Source organism: Oncorhynchus gorbuscha, linkage group LG10 (genome assembly GCF_021184085.1).
Source record: "Oncorhynchus gorbuscha isolate QuinsamMale2020 ecotype Even-year linkage group LG10, OgorEven_v1.0, whole genome shotgun sequence".
Lineage (NCBI taxonomy): Eukaryota > Metazoa > Chordata > Actinopteri > Salmoniformes > Salmonidae > Oncorhynchus > Oncorhynchus gorbuscha.
Window position 1 is genome coordinate 26,531,286 of NC_060182.1, and position 20,964 is coordinate 26,552,249.

The 20,964-nt window shown below is 40.6% G+C and overlaps 1 protein-coding gene across 4 annotated transcripts; it reads left to right on the forward strand.

Annotated features, from left to right (window-relative positions):
- The first annotated feature begins 944 nt into the window (after positions 1 to 944).
- LOC124045059 (intermediate filament family orphan 2-like) lies at positions 945 to 20,763 on the forward strand. 4 transcript variants are annotated; one of them, XM_046364281.1, is made up of 9 exons: positions 945 to 2,053; positions 11,526 to 11,586; positions 13,257 to 13,355; positions 14,288 to 14,473; positions 16,988 to 17,151; positions 17,629 to 17,833; positions 18,426 to 18,524; positions 18,776 to 18,912; positions 19,186 to 20,763. In XM_046364281.1, the coding sequence occupies exons 1-9, from the start codon at positions 1,494 to 1,496 to the stop codon at positions 19,289 to 19,291; spliced, it is 1,617 nt and encodes a 538-aa protein (XP_046220237.1). In that variant the 5' UTR covers positions 945 to 1,493; the 3' UTR covers positions 19,292 to 20,763. The 4 variants fall into 4 exon arrangements, with proteins under 4 accessions (XP_046220237.1, XP_046220239.1, XP_046220238.1 ...); XM_046364283.1 differs by having other exon boundaries at positions 18,821 to 18,912; XM_046364282.1 differs by having other exon boundaries at positions 17,662 to 17,833.
- Positions 20,764 to 20,964: the final 201 nt, after the last annotated feature.

Sequence of the window (20,964 nt, forward strand, 5' to 3'; positions counted from 1 at the left end):
CATTTTGTTACATTACAGACTTTTTCTAAAATGGATTAAATATTTTTTTTATCCTCATCAATCAATTTAAGAATGATGGAGGCCACTGTGTTATTGGGGACCTTCAATGCTGCATAAATGTTTTGGTACCCTTCCCCAGATCTGTGCCTCGACAAGATCCTGTATCGGCGCTCTACTGACAATTCCTTCGACCTCATGGCTTGGTTTTTCCTCTGAGATGCACTGTCAACTGTGGGACCTTATATAGACAGGTGTGTGCCTTTCCAAATCATGTCCAATCAATTAAATGTACCACAGGTGGACTCCAATCAAGTTGTAGAAACATCTCAAGGATGATCAATGGAAACAGGATGCACCTGAGCTAAATGTCGAGTCTCATAGCAAAGGGTCTGAATACTTATGTAAATAAGGTACTTTTTTTTATATACATTTGGAAAAATGTCAACCTGTTTCGCTTTGTCATTATGGGGCATTGTGGGTAGATTGATGAGGAACATTTTTTTATTTAAACAATTTTAGAATAAGGCTATAACAAAATGTGAAAAAGGGGAAGGGGTCTGAATACTTTCCGAACGCACTATACATGCATACATACATACATACATACATACATACATACATACATACATACATACATACATACATACATACATACATACATACATACATACATACATACATACATACATACATACATACATACATACATACATACATACATACATACATACATACATACATTACATTACATAGCAGGATAAATGAGTTGACCAGATAACTTTGATAAACAATCAGAAATAACTATTGATTTTCTGGTTCGTTAGGAAATCTAAAGTTAGATGAGCTTGAATGGGCATGTTCTAAACATATCTTTCTCAAAAATAAACACACATTTATTTCAGAATATTAAGGCAAGTAAGCTGACGTGCGGGTGGGGCGTAGCATTGTAGGGTGTTTTCATTTGGCTGTAACATGATGCCAGTAATAGGGACAGAGCCTTGATTTCAGGCGTATTCGGCAGCTCACTGGGACGACTCTATCAAAAGGATGGGCGGCGCAGAAGAAATTAATGAAAGCGAATGACTTTGCAAAAACTAGTTAACATATCAGCAGCAATACAGAGAAGGTGCGCTTTCAGAAGGTGCGCAGGCTACATAGCCTGGGGATAAATAGCGTCCTTAACTGTTTTGCGAGGAGATGCATTCGCCGTCAACAAGAGCATCATGAAGAAGGTGACATACGGCGTTAATCTTTATGTCGAGTTTACATTCCTACACTGTCCAAGATGACACAATGACATGGCGTTCACAGCAATGGTTGCGAGATTTGTAGTCGCATAAGCTCATTTCAAAGAATCACATCATCGCCGACCGCATTGTGGAGGGCTGGCCTATTTTTACGGCAGGGCGCGGGTGAAAAATACAGTAGGCCTAGCAGGCTAATTGAAGTTGACCAGTTAAGCCCCTCGGAATACCGTGGCGATTTTTTATTTAATGTATTGCCCATTTAACGCAAACGAAATGATGAATTCGATTGCTCTTGCTGAGGGTTCGCAATCTCCGGGTGCCGCTGGGGTCCCGGTTGGAACGCCAGCGTCCGGTACTAGTGCTAGGGTGTCTAGTGCTCTACGGAACGATTTGGGTTCCAATATTCATGCCTTGAAAACACTTAACCTGCGATTTCGATGTTTCCTAGCTAAAGTTCATGAATTGGAGCGTAGAAACACGTTGTTAGAAAATCAACTGCAGCAAGCATTAGAGCAATCCCGCTACAGAGCCTACTTTAGCCGTGAACAAACAACCCAAACGAGCTCTTTGGACCTGTCTCTGGCTGGGTACCAGCCACGGGTAAGCCCACCAGGTGCGATATGGAACTTTACCCACACGAGGTTTGGGGACCGACTCGAGACTAGGCTCCACAGCCCCGGGGTGTCATGGATGCAGGCGGAAGGTGTTGATGTTGGAGTTCAAGTCGATACCGTCACCCCTGAACTGCGAGCCCTGTACAATGTGTTGGCTAAAATCAAGAGAGATAGAGACGAATACCGAAAAAAGTAAGTGATGTCACTTTCAATTAACACTTTACATTTTTAAGTTGTCAAGTAAACTTATGCAAAGATACAATCAATCAAGTCATTCAGAACAAGGCATCTCACAATCTTATCCAAGTGTCTGACAAATGTTGTTTTTACTTATTTGACAGATTGTTGAGGAACTCGTTGACCTTGTTGAACTTGGTGAGAAGTTGTTGATAGGTTGTTGACAAGTTATTGGTTGCATTATATTAACATACAAATTCTAGAAACATTGTGTTCAGAAGTTGCAGCCCCTTGATCTAATGCTTAAGGTGTTGGGCTGATGGTCGCAGGGACCCAGGTTCAAGTTCTGGTTGGGCTACCCTTTTGAATTCGCTACACTGGTGTCAGAAGTGAGATGGCACTGTCAGGAATCCAATGTAAGTGTGTCTCATTGTTATGGGTGCAAGGGATTTGTGAGAGTGAAGTGCAGGATGTTCTTTGCTTTCTGAAATAAGGCCGGTTGTTACCTTACAACACCTAGTGATCTTGTCAAGAGGTAGAAGACCCGTCCAGCCCACTCCAGCTGTAACTTTTGTAACTGTTTCTACACTTAGTTTTGAACAGTAATGACTAGTGCCTCTAAGGTTTGAATCGGTCATTTCTTACCCACGCCATTCCATCACAATGTACTAGAACAGTGTTTCCCAAACTTTTTATAGTCCCGTACCCCTTCAAACATTTAACCTCCAGCTGTACCCCCTCTAGCACCGGGGTCAGCACACTCTCAAATGTTGTTTTTTTGCCATCATTGTAAGCCTGCCACACACACACACACACTATACGATACATTAATTAAACATAAGAATGAGTGTGAGTTTGTTACAACCTAGCTCGTGGGAAGTGACAAAGAGCTCTTATAGGACCAGAGCACCGAGAATCCACTCTCACATAGGCACATGGTTGCAAAGGGCATCAGTGTCTTAACAGCACGATTTTCCAAGCAGGATACTCTGAGCACAGCCCAATACAGAAATCTGGCAGTAGCTTCTGATTAAATTAACTTTTCACAGAACCGCTTGTTGCAATTTCGATGAGGTTCTCTTGTTCAGATATCGGTAAGTGGACGAGGCAGTGCATGAAAGGGATAACGAATCCAGTTGTTTGTGTCAACCCGCTTTGGCAAAGTACCTGTGTAATTGCACACCCAACTCACTGAGGTGCTTCGCTATATAACATTTGACATTGTCCGTAAGCTTGAGTTCATTTGCACACAAAAAATCATACAATGATGGAAATACCTGTGTGTTGTCCTTGTTAATGCAGACAGAGAAGAGCTCCAACTTCTTAATCATAGCCTCAATTTTGTCCTGCATATTGAATATAGTTGCGGAGAGTCCCTGTAATCCTAGATTAAGAACATTCAGGCAAGAAAAAACATCACCCTGATAGGCCAGTCGTGTGAGAAACTCGTCATCATGCAAGCAGTCAGACACGTGAAAATGATGGTCAGTGAAAACTTTAAGCGGGAGCAACTGCTTACATGCGTGTTACCACTCCACTATGTCTCCCTGTCATGGCTTTTGCGCCATCAGTACAGATACCAACGCATCTTGACCACCAAAGTCCATTTGATGTCACAAAGCTGTCCAGCACTTAAAAAAATATCCTCTCCTGTTGTCCTGGTTTCCAGTGGTTTACAGAAGAGAATGTCTTCTTTAATTGACAACCATAAATGTAACGGACATATACCAGGAGCTGTGCCAGGCCCGCCATGTCTGTTGACTCATCCAGCTGTAATGCATAGAATTCACTGGCTTGTATGCAAAGCAGTAATTGTTTCAAAACATCTCCTGCCATGTCACTGATGCGTTGTGAAACAGTGTTGTTTGATGAAGGCATTGTCTGTATAGTTTTGTTTTTGCCTTTCCCCCAGCATTGTCCCAGCCATATCCGCGGCAGCAGGAAGAATTAAATCCTCCACAATAGAATGGGCCTTGCCTGTCCTAGCCACTTGGTAGATCACCATATAAGACGCTTCTAGCCCCTTGTTTCATCCAGTTGTGATAGTACTTTTGCACTGTGGCTGAGGAAAGGCACGACTCCCAATACAAGTGAACCCCAAATCAATGTAGTTCTCATCATATTTGCGCCTCTTCGATGGTCCAACGTTCCTGTCTGTTGTTCAGTGCTTTCCCTTGTAAGGGGTAAGTAGCTCTTCGGCTGCATCAGATTCACAACTGTCTGTGTCCATGCTAGCTGGGCTAACAACAAATGTAGAATTACTGATGCTAGCATTGGATGTGCTCGTGGAAGCAAAACAACTTGTGTCGTCGACAGGTGTAGTACTGCTGGTAGTAGCAGTACTTACCAGTAGAGCTGGTATGTGTCTCTATGGATGCGGGCCTTACTTTTTTTTAACCATTTATCAATTTTCGAGCAAACGGAATGAACAGCAGCTATGTTTGGCTACATACGGACTTGGTGGAATTCCTGCGAGAGAGTAATGGTTAATGTGATTGGATGTTAATTATTTGACTAGGCTACCTGTATTTTACATTGTTATTTCGCTGAACACTAGATGGTTTCATTTTATTTTCAAATCGAATCAAATGCGCCGAATACAACAGGTGTAGGTACACCTTACAGTGAAATGTTTACTTACGGGCTCTAACCAAAAGTGCAAAAAAAGCTATTAGGTGAACAATAGGTAGGTAAAGAAATAAAACAACAGTAAATAGACAGGCTATAAAAGTAGCGAGGCTACATACAGATACCGGTTAGTCAGGCTGATTGAGGTAGTATGTACATGTAGATATGGTTACTATGCATATATGATGAAAAGAGTAGCAGTAGCGTAAAAGAGGGGTTGGCGGGTGGCGGGACACAATGCAGATATTTATTTCTTTTGGCGCCATTTTGACAGTGAAACGAGGCTACTCAGGCGAGGAAAAAAACCTCACCCAAATGTATAGCCCTGTTGGAAAATATAAATGTACTGTTTTAAAATATGAAGAAGAAGAAAATATATATATATATATTTACTGCTTAAAAAAATAAAGGGAACACTTGTGTGTGAAGGGCAGCCTGGCGCCCTCGAGTGCCAGAGAGGGGAAGCGGGAGCAGGCGTGACGATAATAATTTATGCAAATATTTATAGATATAGTTGATCAAAGTGTTTAAGAATTGGAAGTTAGGATAGCTTAAACGGTTTAAGAATTACTTTTGGTGAGTTGTCCTTTGTCAAGTTGGCTGGATGTTCTACCATACCCCGTTCAAAGGCACTTAAATATTTTGTCTTGCACATTCATACTCTGAATGGCACACATACACAATCCATGTCTCAAGTCTTAAAAATCCTTATTTAACCTGTCTCTTCCCCTTTATCTACACTGAATGAAGTGGATTTAACAAGTGACATCCGTAAGGGATCAAAGTTTTCACCTGTTGTAGGTTAATGTCCTGCTGAAAGGTGAATTTGTCTCCCAGTGTCTGTTGGAAAGCAGACTGAACCAGGTTTTCGTCTTGGATTTTGCCTGTGCTTGAGCTTTATTCCGTTTATTTTTATCCTAAAAAACTCCCTTGTCCTTCCTATGACAAGCATAGCCATAACATGATGCAGCCACCACCATGCTTGAAAATATGAAGAGTGGTGCTCAGTGATGTGTTGGATTTGCCTCAAACATCACACTTTGTATTCATGACATGAAGTTAATTTCTTTGCCACATTTTTTGCAGTTTTACTTTAGTTCCTTATTGCTAACAAGGTGCATGTTTTGGAATATTTATATTATGTACAGGCTTCCTTCTTTTCACTCTGTCATTTGGGTTAATATTGTGGAGTAACTACAATATTGTTGCTCCATCCTCAGTTTTCTCCTATCACAGCCATTCAACTCTGTAACTGTTTTAAAGTCACCGTTGGTGAAATTCCTTCCTCTCCTGCAACTGAGTTAGGAAGGACACCTTTATCTTTGTAGTGACTGGGTGTATTGATACACCATCCAAAGTGTAATTAATAACTTCACCATGCGCAAAGGGATATTCAATGTCTGCTTTGTTATTTCTACCCGTCTACCAGTAGGTGCCCTTCTTTGCGAGGCCTTTGAAAACCTCCCTAGTCTTTGGTTGAATCTGTATTTGAAATTTACTGCTCGACTGGTGGACTTTACAGATAATTGTGTGGGCTACAGAGATTAGATAGTCATTAAAAAATCATCTTAAACACTATTATGGCACACAGTGTCCATGCAACTTATTATGTGACTTGTTTAGCACATTTTTACTCCTGAACTTATTTAGGCTTGCCGTAACAAAGGGATTGAATACATATTGACTGAAGACATTTCAGCTTTTCATTATTTTATTAATTTGTACAAATTTCTAAAAACATAATCCCACTTTGACATTATGGAGTATTGTGTGTAGGCCTGTGACACCAAATCTCAATCCATTTGAAATATAACACAACTTAATGTGTTAAAATTCAAGGGGTGTGAATACTTTCTGAAGGAACTGTAAGTCTATGGCACTTTTAAATATTGGTGTAGTACAAAAAGTATAAATGCTCAACAACCCAAAAATGATCATGCAATCTAAGTTGGGGCAGTCCACACATTTGGAAGTTGGTTTTGTGTTAATAGCTTAGTTCGTTTAAGCTCTAGAGTGTGCGAAAGAAATCGAATAATAATATGAGTATGTCAGAAATCTAGAGTTGCCTCCCGAGTGGCACAGTGCTTGAGGCGTCACTACAGATCCAGGTTTGATCCTGGGATCAATAAGGCGACGCACAATTGGTCCAGCGTCGTCCGGGTTAGGGAAAGGTTTGTACGGCTGGTATTGTCCTTGTCTCATTGGGTAATAGAGTTGTGCATTAATAAGGTACTTACTGTTGCATGAACACACACATACAAAGTTATTATAATCGGTAAGGAAACAAACAAATGCAAGGTGCGCCAGTGGGAAATGTGCTGCTGCACTCAACAAGTTTAGTCAGATTCTGAACCGTAGAATATGTAAATGTCTGCATGCACAGAACAGGTGAGTGAAGTAGCACCCAGAATGGCAGTAAATATTGTACAACAGGTATTTGACTTTGTCACTCATACAGGTTTAGTCGCATGTTGTTTCACTCCACGCTGACCCATGCTTCCTCTGATCGGTGTGGAATAATATAACGGTGTAGGAGGAGACCCAACCCAATGGAGGCCAGAGTAGGACCATTGCAGGAGTATCCCATCTGTCGAAGGTTGGGCTCAAGTTCTCCTTGCCCTGTCGTTATCCAGTGGAATGCATTGTCAGGGTTATTTATCCCTGGGTTGGAATTCCAATACCAATTTAATGCACATGTTTATATTTCAAATAATATCTATTTATTAAAGTATTAGAGAGACAGACACTGAGGTGGATTAACGATGTTGAATTGAATATAATTTATTTGGGTAAAAACATTTAGACCTACAACAAGATGTGCATTGTATTACCAGAGGACAGCACTTAAAAGTATTAAATAAAACATTTGTTTGCAAATTGGTCCTCGACGGTAAAAACGTAAGATATTATGAAAGAGGGGCATCTTATTTTCCTTCTGTGTGCTTCTGACAATTCAAACCTAATTTACCAATGAGTGTTCATGGTCGATTTCTCTCAAAGCGCCCGTCAATAAGAGTAACCAGGATAAAGGTCCAATTCATAAACCTGGATTGTGGAATACTAGCATCATGGGCATTCATCAATCTAATTTCTGACATAACTGTATGGGCTATCAAACCATTGTCATATGACGTGCCAAACTGAACATGATTTCTAAATGGCATATATTTATTCATTTATTAACTAGGGCTTCATTCGCATTTGATTGCTTGAAGTTTTGGGGCCACATGTACTTCAGACTTATGGTGTGTTCCACTCGTTAACTTTGTGAGGCTTTAACAAGGGCCCATTGTTTCAACAATCAGAGAAGGCTGTGTTTTAAAAAGAAAGAACACTGAAAGAATGAGCTGATCTGGATTACAAAGTGTTATGACTGCTACCAATATTATGTTTGTATGGTCAGCAACTTATTATTTGAAAAAAAGGTCATTTGAGTGGAATTGGCAGCCTGTGACCTTGAATTTTTTTAAATGAATGAAGCTTGTTGATATTCATCAGGATTCAAATGGCCTCAACACTTTCAAGCAACTGAATTGGAATGTTTCACTCTGTGTTTCATCCCATTTCACTCTGTTTAAAAATGTATCCCTATTGAACGAGACCCTGATCAGGGACCACATAGGGACCTCTGACCTGGTTACTATAACACCCCATACAAACTATAACACCCCATACAAACTATCTGATGACTGCTTCCTCGGAATTAATCCCATATTTCTCCAAAAAGGTGTAGCCTATATTTTATTGGTTGACATGATCAATTAGCGGATGGAAATATTACAGATTGTGGCTTTAAGAGTCACCACCACCTTCACCATTCTAACCCACCAATGTCCCATCCTTATCCATGGATGGTGGTATTAGGGATGGGTGTGTTGTTGTTTTGCCACTGTCAGGGGAGTCTAGCCAGCACTGCATCCTGGCACAAGGACCTGCCTCCTAATGGGATTGTTGTCTGCCTGTGTAACCACCCCCCTCTGCTCCCTGCCCCAAGCCGTTCAGCAGAGCGAGAGATGGAGAGTGCACTTCTTAATTCAACCCCTATCCTATTTTGGTGTCTTTGTGAGTCACCAAGTACATTAAAAGGAGAAAAGAGATCTGTCTGGGATATTCTATCAGTAGAATGCTTTATATCACGTTCCATCTACTTTGATAATGAATGTTTCTGATTGTCATATCAGCTTAGCTTGTGCTGAAGCTTGTACCTTTTTTGAACTACAGTTTTGACCAAGCTAGCTTACATACTAAGAGTGGATGGGTGGCAGTAAAACAATACGGCTCTTAGTTATAAGGAGCTGCTTTTTCTAGACAATGACATCCCCTTTCATTGCTCCAGTTCGTCAAGCCTTCCTGTCTTTTTTATTTATACCTTTGAAAATCAGTAGCCTGGAGCAGAACATTGTTTTAACTGACCAAATCTGCCAGCAAAAGTGGCATGAAATCCCCAAAGGCAACTTTGAAGATCAAAAAGAGTACTATTATCTTAATTCTGTGTTAATAGTAACACTTTCTTTGAAGATGGTATATGAAACTGTACCATTGAAGTCAAAAAGCCTTTGCTAAATTAGCATGGTGGAACTGTATAGCTCAGTTGGTAGAGCATAGCGCTTGCAATGCCAGAATTGTGGGTTAAATACCCTCTTGGGCCACCCATATAAAAATGTATGGATGTGTGATATTAAGTCGTTTTGGAAAACATTGTCTGCTAAATGGCATGTATAAGTAAGCAATTCCAGGTTGACAAGTTAAAAACAGCCTTGGTGCTTTTGGATTAGATACATCCTCTAAATTTAGCCCCAAGGTTTTTCAATTTTGGTCAGAAGCCTCGGGAAGCGAAGAGTAAGACGATACAGGGGTGAATCTCAGTCTCAGTCTGACTATATAGGTATTAACAGAGTAAACAGCTATCTAACTATGTCTCTGCTCTCCAGAAGAAGTCATTATTAAACTGATAAAGGTCTGTGTATATAATCTGATATAATTATTTCTTGGCCTTAGATTAAACCTAACTGATGTGTAAATGAGAAAGAGAGAGATAATCTGAAGTCCATTTTAGACTGTAACAACACACTGTAATTGAATCAATAGGTGATTCTTGGCTATTCTTGTGTCATTAGCATATATGGCAGTGGCAACCCCTCTCCTGATGCTTCAAAGTATTGTTCAGCCATTGAATCAACAGTGTTGTCAGTGAGATTTTGCTCTTTTCCTCGTCCACTTTGTAGCATTCCTCGAAAGAGAGCCACTGTTCTCTAAGGATGAATGTCTAGCAAGTGACGTTTATGAGGGTATTATGTTGAAACATTCAAATCAAATGTTTAAGAACATTGAATCAAACGTTGGCATTGGTTAACTGTGCAAATACAGTTCAACTAACCACACCGTTTCACTTTTATTCTCCCAATCGCTGTAAGTAATCTGTCCCCACAGGGTGGTAAATGGTTATAGCATATAGAACAGTCCAATGATATTTGCTTAGTGACCCTAAAGGTTTTTATATCTCTCTCTCGAAGTCTCTAATTAAGCTGCTGTCATCACTGTCCATACAGGGCTTAGACTGATATAAAAGCATACACTACCATTCAAAAGTTTGGGGTCACTTAGAAAGGAAAATACATTTTTTTGTCCATTAAAATAACATCAAATTGATCAGAAATACAGTGTAGACATGGTTCATGTTGTAAACGACTATTGAAGCTGGAAACGGCTAAAAATGTTTTATGGAATATCTACGTAGGCCCATTATCAGCAACCATCACTCCTGTGCTCCAATGGCACGTTGTGTTAGCTAATCCAAGTTTATTATTTTACAAGTCTGATCATTAGAAACCCCTTTTTCAATTATGTTAGCAGTTGTGTTAATTAAAGAAGAAATAAAACTGGCCTTTAGACTAGTTGAGTATCTGGAGCATCAGCATTTGTGGGTTCGATTACAGACTTAAAAATGGCCAGAAACAAAGCACTTTCTTCTGAAACTCATCAGTCTATTCTTGTTCTGAAAAATGAAAATGCCATGCAAGAAATAGCTAAGAAACTGAAGATCTTGTACAACGCTGTGTACTACTCCCTTCACAGAACAGCGCAAACTGGCTCTAAACAGAATAGAAAGAGGAGTGGGAGGCCCCGGTGCACAACTGAGCAAGTGTACAAGTACATTATTGTGTCTAGTTTGAGAAACAGACGCCTCACAAGTCCTCAACTGGCAGTTTCATTAAATAGTACCCGCAAAACACCAGTCTCAACGTCAATAGTGAAGAGGTGACTCCGGGATGCTGGCCTTCTAGGCAGAGTTCCTCTGTCCAGTCTCAACATCAACAGTGAAGAGGTGACTCCGAGATGTTGGCCTTCTAGGCAGAGTTCCTCTGTCCAGTCTCAACATCAACAGTGAAGAGGTGACTCCGAGATGTTGGCCTTCTAGGCAGAGTTCCTCTGTCCAGTCTCAACATCAACAGTGAAGAGGTGACTCCGGGATGCTGGCTTTCTAGGCAGAGTTCCTCTGTCCAGTCTCAACATCAACAGTGAAGAGGTGACTCCGAGATGTTGGCCTTCTAGGCAGAGTTCCTCTGTCCAGCGTCTGTGTTCTTTTGCCCATCTTTTATTTTAATTGGCCAGTCTGAGATGTGGCTTTTTCTTAGCAACTCTGCCTGTGTGTTTTTAGTTTTACTATTTTTGTGAGGACTTCTGGTATTTTGCTGGTCCCCACAAGGAAAAAAGGCTATTTTAGGGTAGAGTTATTGTTACAATTAGGGTTAAGGTTAGAATTGGGGTTAGGGAAAAAGGATTTTGAATGGGAATAAATTGTTTGGTCCCTACAAGGATAGTAAAAAAACATGTGTGTGATGTGTGTGATGTGTTCCAGATGGGAGGAGGAGCTGTCTAAGCGCCAGCAGATGGAGGCCATGGTGGAGACACTTCAGGAGGTAAGAGCACATCTCTGCCATCTTAAATCATCATACCCACACCACACTCCCTCTTCTAGCTCACTGCATCCCAGTACTGTGTCTTTTCTCCTGAAGTATCTAGGTGTGGGCTGGACTAAAGGGAGTTTCCAACATATTTCTTATACCAGTCATTTCCTTTCAAAACCACAGTTCAAAAGGCATTGTCTATAAAGGGACAATCCATGAAAGGAAGTGTAAAAGTGCACTCCGGGAAAAAATACAGATTCTTGGGATGCAGCTCAGCCTCTGTGTTAGAGATCTTCACAGGTCTACCAGAAGCCAAATACCCAGGTTCAAAATTCTAACTTTCCCTCAGGCCCGGGTTGGGTCCAGTTTGATTGTCATCGGGTCTTGGATCTATGTAACTATAGCCCCGAGTGGACCCGACCACGGCTCTGCATAGTATATAGCATATTTATTTTACGCTAATAAATCCCTTATTTCTTTATAGAAGGCCTAGCCAAAATATAGACCTTTTCGTTAACCAGAAGAGCAACTTGGATAATATATTTGTTTTAAATGTCACTCAGGTCTAGATTTGGTCTGGTCTAGATGGGTCTATGTCTGATTGTTCTTGGGTCCATTCGTGTCCTGGTCCCTCTTTTTTTCTATGATAGGGTCTGTTCAGGTCTGGGTCTGATTGTCCTCCAACTTTTTGGACCCGATGCAGGAACAGCTCTATTCTGTGTCATGTTTGTGGGTGTTTTGCATGACTGCCAGTAAGTTACCTATTCAGGAATTGTGATAACTTGTTATCTTCGGATGCCTCTGACATATGTATCTCGTGTGGCTCAGTTGGTAGAGAAGGGTGCTTGCAACGCCAGGTTTGTGGGTTTGATTCCCACGGGGGACTCGTATGGAGGAAATGTATCCACTCACTACTGTAAGTTGCTCTGGATAAGAGTGCCTGCTAAATCACTAAAATGTGTACTGTGTGTCAATGTTGTTTTACAAAAACAGAATGGGAAAGTTAATGATAGAAAATAGATATGGGTGGGGACAGGTTGCGTTCAGATGCTTTAATCCCCCTGTTTACATGTTCGTCAGTGGGAACCAATGCTGGGTGTGTTACTGTGTCTTTAACCCCTAACAACTGAAACACATTACTCATATAACACATTTTAAAAGCCGATAGCACTGACTCACACTGACTAGCTATGTTTCAACTGTTTCCCGCTAGCAGAATTCCAGATGACTTTTATTGGAGCTCTTGGCCCAAAACCCAGAACTCAATTCACTTTGACATTGTTTCTGTGATGCATCAAAATAGTGGATTGTAAGAGTAATAAAATGACTTCAACATGTTATGCAGACTTTTTCTTGAGAAAGGGACACTGTTGCAATATGAATTTAATTGTAATGTTTTCAAGATGTTTTAAGACACATTTTCAAAATGAAAACAAGGGATAAACATGGAATGAACTCCTTCAGGGGTTTAGAATTAGTGCATGGTTATTCATAAACGTGTAAGAGTTTATTGTGCTTCTACATCTGCATTGCTTGCTGTTTTAGGCTGGGGTTCTGTATAGATCTTTGTGACATCTGCTGATGTAAAAAGGGCTTCATAAATACATTTGATTTGATATTGAGCCGTGGTGTGTCAGTAGATTAGATGTAGAGTGTGATGTGGCTGTGCGTTCCATCTCCAGAGTGCCCAGGAGTCTGAGGTGGTTCAGGGGGAGCTCACTGACAAGGTGGAGAGACTCAAGACAGAGCTGGGGGTCTTCAAGAGCCTCATGACCGATAATGTAAGTAATGATGCTGAGGCTTTATTTACTATCCCTTATTCTCCTATTTACACAGAAATGGCATGGTAAAATGATAAGTACAAAGTAATCACTTAATAGTGTGTGTGCTTCATTTAAACTAGAAACACCCAACCAACTTTAAATTGTGCGGACTGGTTGAACTTGCTGTAAATTGCTTTAATAAAACTTTTTGACACTGTTTATATATATTATTTCATTACACTCATTTATTACCACTCAACCAACGTACTTGTATATTTTATTTCATCCATCCCCCCCATCTGTTTTGTTACTGATGCATGTGGCCACTCTCAGCTGTATAGCCTGGCAGTCAGAATGCTCACAACACATTTTATCATACATCACATAGACACTCTCCCTTGAACACTGAGGCCAAGAAATTCCTTTGGAAATGGTGGGAGCTAAGTTAGTTGCACAGAAAGACAGACAGACAGATGGACGGCTAGGCAGGCAGTCAGGCAGTCAGGCAGACAGACAGACACAGTGAGATGAGAAACCCTTATGGCTCACCTCACACAGCCTCGCCATTCTTTGAGGCCCTGTGGTTTTGGCCAGCCTTCTAATGAATGCTCCACACACTCAGTCTGGAGTAGTTACACTCACAGACTAGCCAAAACCGGCCCAGACTGCTGTTTCACACACAATGACTCTTGGCCCGTTCCAGTGACTTCTTAACCCTTTTAAGTTAATTTATTTATTGTCAAACAATGACACCTTTTTAAGTGTCTTTTCAGTTAGTTTATTACTTTAAAAGTGCAAGTCATGGCCTTAAAACTAGATTTAACTACGTAATAGGAAAATGTTGCCTCGTAAAACGATACTCTCTCATACTGACAGTATTAAGCAAATGTAAGAATTGACACAGCTCATGGATATTATCTGACTGACAATAAACCAACTCCATCCTTTAGGAAATGTCAGAATTGGACACCGCGATCCAGGAGAAGGCCATGAAGGTGGACATGGATATCTGCAGACGCATTGACATCACGGCCAAACTATGTGATGTGGCCCATCAACGCAACTCTGAAGACATGAGCAAGATGTTCAACATGAGTCCCCACATGAGCCCCTCCAGAGCAACCCCAGAGAGCAAGGTAAATAGATACAGCACCAGTCAAAAGTTTGGACACACCTACTCATTCAAAGGTGTTTCTTTATTTTGACTATTTTCTGCATTGTATAATAATAGGGAAGACATGAAAACTATGAAATAACACACATGGAATCATTTAGTAACCACAAAAATGTTTATATATTATATTTGAGATTCTTCAAAATAGCCACACTTTGCCTTGATGAAAGCTTTGTACACTCTTGGCATTCTCTCAACCAGCTTCACCTGGAATACTTTTCAAACATTCTTGAAGGAGTTTTCATATGCTGAGCACTTGTTGGCTGCTTTTCCTTCACTCTGCGGTCCAACTCATCCCAAACCATCTCAATTGGGTTGAGGTCGGGTGATTGTGGAGGCCAGTTCATCTGATGCAGCACTCCATCACTGTCCTTATTGGTCAAATAGCCCGTACACAGCCTGGAGGTGTGTTGGGTCATTGTTCTGTTGAAAAACAAATGATAGCCCCACTAAGCGCAAACCAGATGGGATGGCGTGTTGCTGCAGAATGCTGTTATAGACATGCTGGTTAAGTGTGCCTTGAATTCTAAATAAATCACAGTGTCACCAACAAAGCACCCACACCATCACACCTCCTTCATGCTTTACGGTGGGAACCACACTTGCGGAGATCATCCGTTCACCTACTCTGTGTCTCACAAAGACACAGTGGTTGGACATTTTTCCCCATTTTCTATCCATGCTTTATTTTTATAATATATTACACTGGATCTTTCTTGAATAAATTCCTCCATTTCTTTTTGTTTTTTCTCTAACTTATTCTGTGCTTCTATGGTACAATTTTTATTGCTATCTGTACTGTTAGTCATTACATTTCCTTTGTTAATATGGACTCTTTTGCTCTAAATTACTTTTGTTTTATAGATGAGTACTGAATTGCATGGCCTCTAAAAAGGCGCATTTAAAATTGTCCCATACAAGGCGCATTTAAAATTGTCCCATACAATAAGGGGATCTGCTGTACCTATGTTATGTCGGAAAAAGTCTGTTATAAATCTTTCTGTCCTAGTTATAAACAAGTTATCATCCAGTAGGCTTTGATTACATTTCCAATAACAGTAATATATATGCCAATTATGTGATGGTCTGACTGCATTCTGTCCCCTATCAACACTTTTAAAAAAAACTTTTGGTGCCAAAGAGAATGTCATAAGAAAGTAATCAAGACGACTAGCTTGATTAAGCCTCCGCCATGTATATCTCACAAGGTCTGGATATTTAAGCCTCCATATATCCACTAATTCCAATATATCCATGACATTCATGATTTCCTTAAGTGCCTGAGGTTGATGGTTTGTAGTGTGATTTCCTTTATGGTCCATAGAGGTATTTAAAACCGTATTAAAATCTCCCACCATAATAATAGAGTGTAGTGTTGCTTGTAGAGTTGATAAATTCTTACATTTTCAAAGAAGCTTGGATCATCATTATTTGGACTGTATAAGTTAATAAGCCATATCTGTTTATTGTTCAATAACATATTTAAAATAATCCATCTACCTTGATGATCTGTTTGGACAATTTGCACATATGGATCAATTATTGTTAATTAATGTCATCACCCCGTTTTAATTTTTTGCCCATGAGAGAAGTATATTTTGCCCCCCCCCAGTAGTTTTTTCCACAAAACTTCATCTAAAATTGTTGAATGAGTTTCCTGTAAACAATAGATATTATATTCCTTCTCTTTTAGCCAGGTAAATACTGATCGTCTTTTCTTATTATCTGCTAAGCCATTACAATATTAACTGGCTATACTTATTTCACCACTTACCACAATGATACACAAGTTTCAATTCTGTTCATCAAAATATATGTTTGTAAACGTACCATTAAAAAGTTATATGATGATTGAGTGTCTATATAGCTGTACCATGATATTTGCATTGCTACTAAGTAAACCTCCAATTGACCCCCACTATTCCACCCGCTAAAAGCCCTCCATCCAGGGAAATCTTTTACCGAACAGGGCAATCATCTGTATTCCACCCCTACTTTGTCACAACACAACTGATTGGCTCAAAAATTCCACAAATGAACTTTTAACAAGCCACAGCTGTTAATTGAAATGCATTCCAGGTGACTAACTCATGAAGCCGGTTGAGAGAATGCCAAGAGTGTGCAAAGCTGTCATCAAGGCAAAGGGTGGCTACTTTGAAGAATCTCAAATCTCAAATATTTTGATTTGTTTAACACTTTTTTCGTTACTACAGGATTCCATGTGTTATTTCATAGTGTTGATGTCTTCAATATTATTCTACAATGTAGAAAACTTTTGTCTGGTACTGTATATTTGCTTATGTATGGTAGTGATAAACACCAGTATATTGGGCCATTCCATATGAAGGGATAAAGATGTCCATGAAATTCTGTATTTTTTTACACACACACACACACACACACACACACACACACACACTCTCACTCCCCTTCACACGTGTAGTAGGTTAACTAGTGTGTGGTGTGTTTCCCACAGGGGGCTGGTGCTGCGTCGTGCAGGAAGAAAGAGCGTAAGGCTGTGTGTGAGGAGAGAAGTCCTGAGATGGAAGCTGAGTCTGGTGGGGGAGAGGAGGATGAAGCGGAGCACGTCGTAGGGTCACTCAACATCACAGACGAGATGAAACGCATGCTCAACCAGTTGTGAGTAGCCCAACCTTTGACCTGTGTTATGTAACTTCCTGTTTTGCCTAAATTGCTAATGAGTGCTGGATCTTTGCTGTTGATCCGGAACATGTCGATTTTGACCTGGTTTAGTTCAAGGACTAAGGTCAAAATGTTATCCAAATAACTGTGGTTTGAGCCATACAATATGATTCTTTGAATTATATCCCCACTGTAGTGTGTCTGGTTAGATAGCATCTCCTAGTCAGTTTCATGTGTGCTTTGTTACTGTGTCGTGTTTTCATCTGTCTGTCAGTCACTGTCTGTCTGTTTGTTTTCTTTCTCTTCCCTGTCCTCTTCATTTTGCAACCCTTTTCAAATGTGCATGTATTTCGGTTTGGTTTCCCCCTTCCCTTTTTGTATTCTCTTTTCTCCCCTCCCTTTCCACCTTCATGTCTCCTCTCTTTTTCTCTATCCCTCCCTCTCCCCACTTCTCCATCCCTCTCTTGTATGCAGAACTTGCATAGATGATAATTCCTTTGTCACCAGGAGGGAGACGTTTGACTTTGATGACGACTGTGACAGCCTAGCTTGGGAGGAGAATGGGGAGACACTACTCCTCTGGGAGGACTTCGCCAACTACAACACCCCCTGTGCTGCAGCCAGCACTACTACAGGTGCCTGTGCTGCAGCAGAAGGACAAGGGGAAGGCCCTGGGCAGGTTAGTGCTGCCCCCTACTGTTCATCCAAAAGCATTGTCTGGGAACTTCAACACAAAAAAGTCAGTTAGTTGTCTCTGTTGATGATTTAATCACCTCATGCCCTAGTGCTGTAAGGCCTTTATTCTGACTGGCCTCAGAGAATGTAAAGGAAATGTATGTCAATACCACTGTGTAATTATTTATTTTATTGTTTATTGTCTAATTGTGTGCTCTGGATAAGAGCGTCTGCTAAATGACTTAAATGTAAATGTAAATGTGTTCGACCAATGTTTATTTACCTTACCTATCCATCTACATTCTATAACTGTATGAATGTTAACTGTATAAAATTGCTTATTGTAGATAGCGCAAGTCTCCAAGCTGCAAAAAAGATGGCGCCGTACTGGATAGCCTCTGTTTTGCAAGCTCCGACCCAACTTTGCTATTTTATATTATTTTTGCATTGTTGGGTTTTGAGTTTGCAAGAAAGGCATTTCACTGTACTTGTGCATGTGACATTAAAACTTGCAAAGTAAAGTCTACTACTGTATTTTCAATATTGATAGACCCCCCAGTACACATCGTTTAAATTGGTCTGTTGTGCATTTATAGGCCTCTCAAGATGGCAGTCTGGGCAGCCTGATCGACGAGACTGAGATGCTTTTCCAGAACCGAGAGAAGGAGTACCAGGAGACCATGGGGCAAATAGAGGTGGGAGATCAAGAGAAGAGAGGTCATAGTTAATGTTGTGTGACTCACTCTCCTGTGTGTTAGTCATTCATTGTTATTAATATTTAGCTACAGTCCATATTTACCCCCAACCTGTTTCTCCTTTCGATCCCCTCTGACTCACCCTCTCACATCTCCTCCCACTCTTTTGCTCTGACTCTTACACCATACACCTCCTTCTCTCTTTCACTCCTCTCCCACCTCTGATTCTCCCTCTCCCCCCCCCCCCCCAGTATGAGTTGGCTACAGCTAAGAGTGATATGAACCGTCACCTACAGGAGTACATGGAGATGTGTTCTATGAAGAGAGGCCTGGATGTGCAGATGGAGACCTGCAGAAGACTCATTAAGGGTTCAGGGGGCAACGGCAGGTCAGACACGCCTCTTTCTCCACACATGATGAGAAGCAATGTAATTTCAATGCAATGGGGCATTTTTCCATTTCATGCCGAAACGTCAACATTAATCAGTCTCCATTTTATTTAATTGTTGTTTTTTTACCATCAAAGAATTTGTTAGTAGTTTCTCCTCACGTTATTAAGCACTAGTCTAGTCAAGTAATTCTGGACATGCTCTGTCAATACAGTAGGCCTAATCATAGAGGATATGACTGACATCTTCCTTATTTTCTCCCTCTGATATAGGAAGTCTCCATCATTCAGCTCGGTGGCGAGCAGCGACTCAGGGAACAGTGATGAGATCCAGGAGGAGCTGGAGAAGGACGGAGAGGCAGTAGGAGGGGTCAGCTGATAACTGAACCCTGACCCTTGACCCTCCGGCCCCTCCCTCCACCACCTGATCCTGCAGAGATGATGGAAGAAATGCTGTGATCCTCCTCTCCTTCAGCAGGTTTCCAATTGATCTAGGAGGAGTCCTGTGGACTCAATGTAAACTATTGGTGCTTCACCGTTTATTACCCATACAGGGATGAACTTGTATTCCTCAACAAGGTGCAGTGTTGGTTCTTCCTCACTGCTTCTCACTGTCCTATCACTGACTAAAATACTCACCCCCACTCAATACATATCTCCACACACACTCAACTTACTGTACACCTATGGTCATTTAACTGTGTATTCACCCCAGTATTCATCCTAATCATGTTAAGATACAGAAATCCGTACATATTCAGCCATTAGGGGGTCTATCAAAGTGGTCCATATGATATATTTGAGTAAGTGTTGGCAGGGAAATTGCATTTGATGTACTAAAGAGGTCAGTCTTCACACACTGAAGTCAGTTTCGGATGCACTCTGAGATTGCCTGCCCGGAGTGCCTTTGCAGGTACTGTAAAGTCAGAAAATGTGTCCCAGTTCCCCCATATCTGGACACAGCCATCACATGAGGGGTAAAACTGAGTTGAAGTACTGTACTATGCAATAAGCAAGCCTTATTTTTCTGGAATAACCTTCATTACTTTGCTGATTTGTCTATTAATCTGACAGCCTAGAGGACTTGGGGCCAGATATATGAAGCATTTGCATTAATGCAAATGTGCACCTATCATTTTCAGAAGGCAATCAAAAGAAAACAGACCTAAATAGAAAGCTAAAACACAACACGGTCTTAATTTACTTTTCTGTTTATTCTCTTGTTCTTTCTCTTAATGTCTCTTTACCTTTTAAAAAGAAAATCTCTCTAAAACGAACAGGTGAAACCATTGTACCAGTTCCAACTGTACATCTGGCCTCAACATGGTGTCACTCAGTATTTTCAGAGGGTAAATATGAACAAACATGGTCATTTAAATGATACCCATGTGCCTACTGATACACGAGCCTGGTTCCCGATCTGTTTGTGCTCTTTAGCCAACTCCAATGGTTGGTTTGGCATGATAACAACCATATGAGTTGGCAGAACAGCTCAAACAGATCTGGGACCAGGCTACTGATATGTACGCTGGACTCAGAATTAATATGAATTGCCTTATTACGTTTGTTCTATTTTTGTTAAATGCTACTTTAGCATGAACATTTATAATTTATGATACACACAGCCTGTTATGGATGTTTGTTTAGATTTTATTGTTTGTATGCTCTCCAAAAAAAATGTAAAAGAGCAATTTTGAATCATAAAGGATAATCCCATTTTAATTGTTGATGATTTTTGACATTCGTAATTGAATATACAGTGCCTTGCGAAAGTATTCAGCCCCCTTGAACTTTGCCACCTTTTGCCACATTTCAGGCTTCAAACATAAAGATATAAAACTGTATTTTTTTGTGAAGAATCAACAACAAGTGGGACACAATCATGAAGTGGAATGACATTTATTGGATATTTCAAACTTTTTTAACAAATCAAAAACTGAAAAATTGGGCGTGCAAAATTATTCAGCCCCCTTAAGTTAATACTTTATAGAGCCACCTTTTGCTGCGATTACAGCTGTAAGTTGCTTGGGGTATGTCTCTATCAGTTTTGCA

Bases quoted from the DNA above. Each gene is read 5' to 3' on its own strand.
- LOC124045059 (XM_046364281.1), top strand. From the start codon at position 1,494: ATGTATTGCCCATTTAACGCAAACGAAATGATGAATTCGATTGCTCTT. The intron at 14,474-16,987 runs GTAAATAGATAC...TGTTTCCCACAG, and splicing joins GAGCAACCCCAGAGAGCAAG to GGGGCTGGTGCTGCGTCGTG. The intron at 18,913-19,185 runs GTCAGACACGCC...CCTCTGATATAG, and splicing joins GGTTCAGGGGGCAACGGCAG to GAAGTCTCCATCATTCAGCT.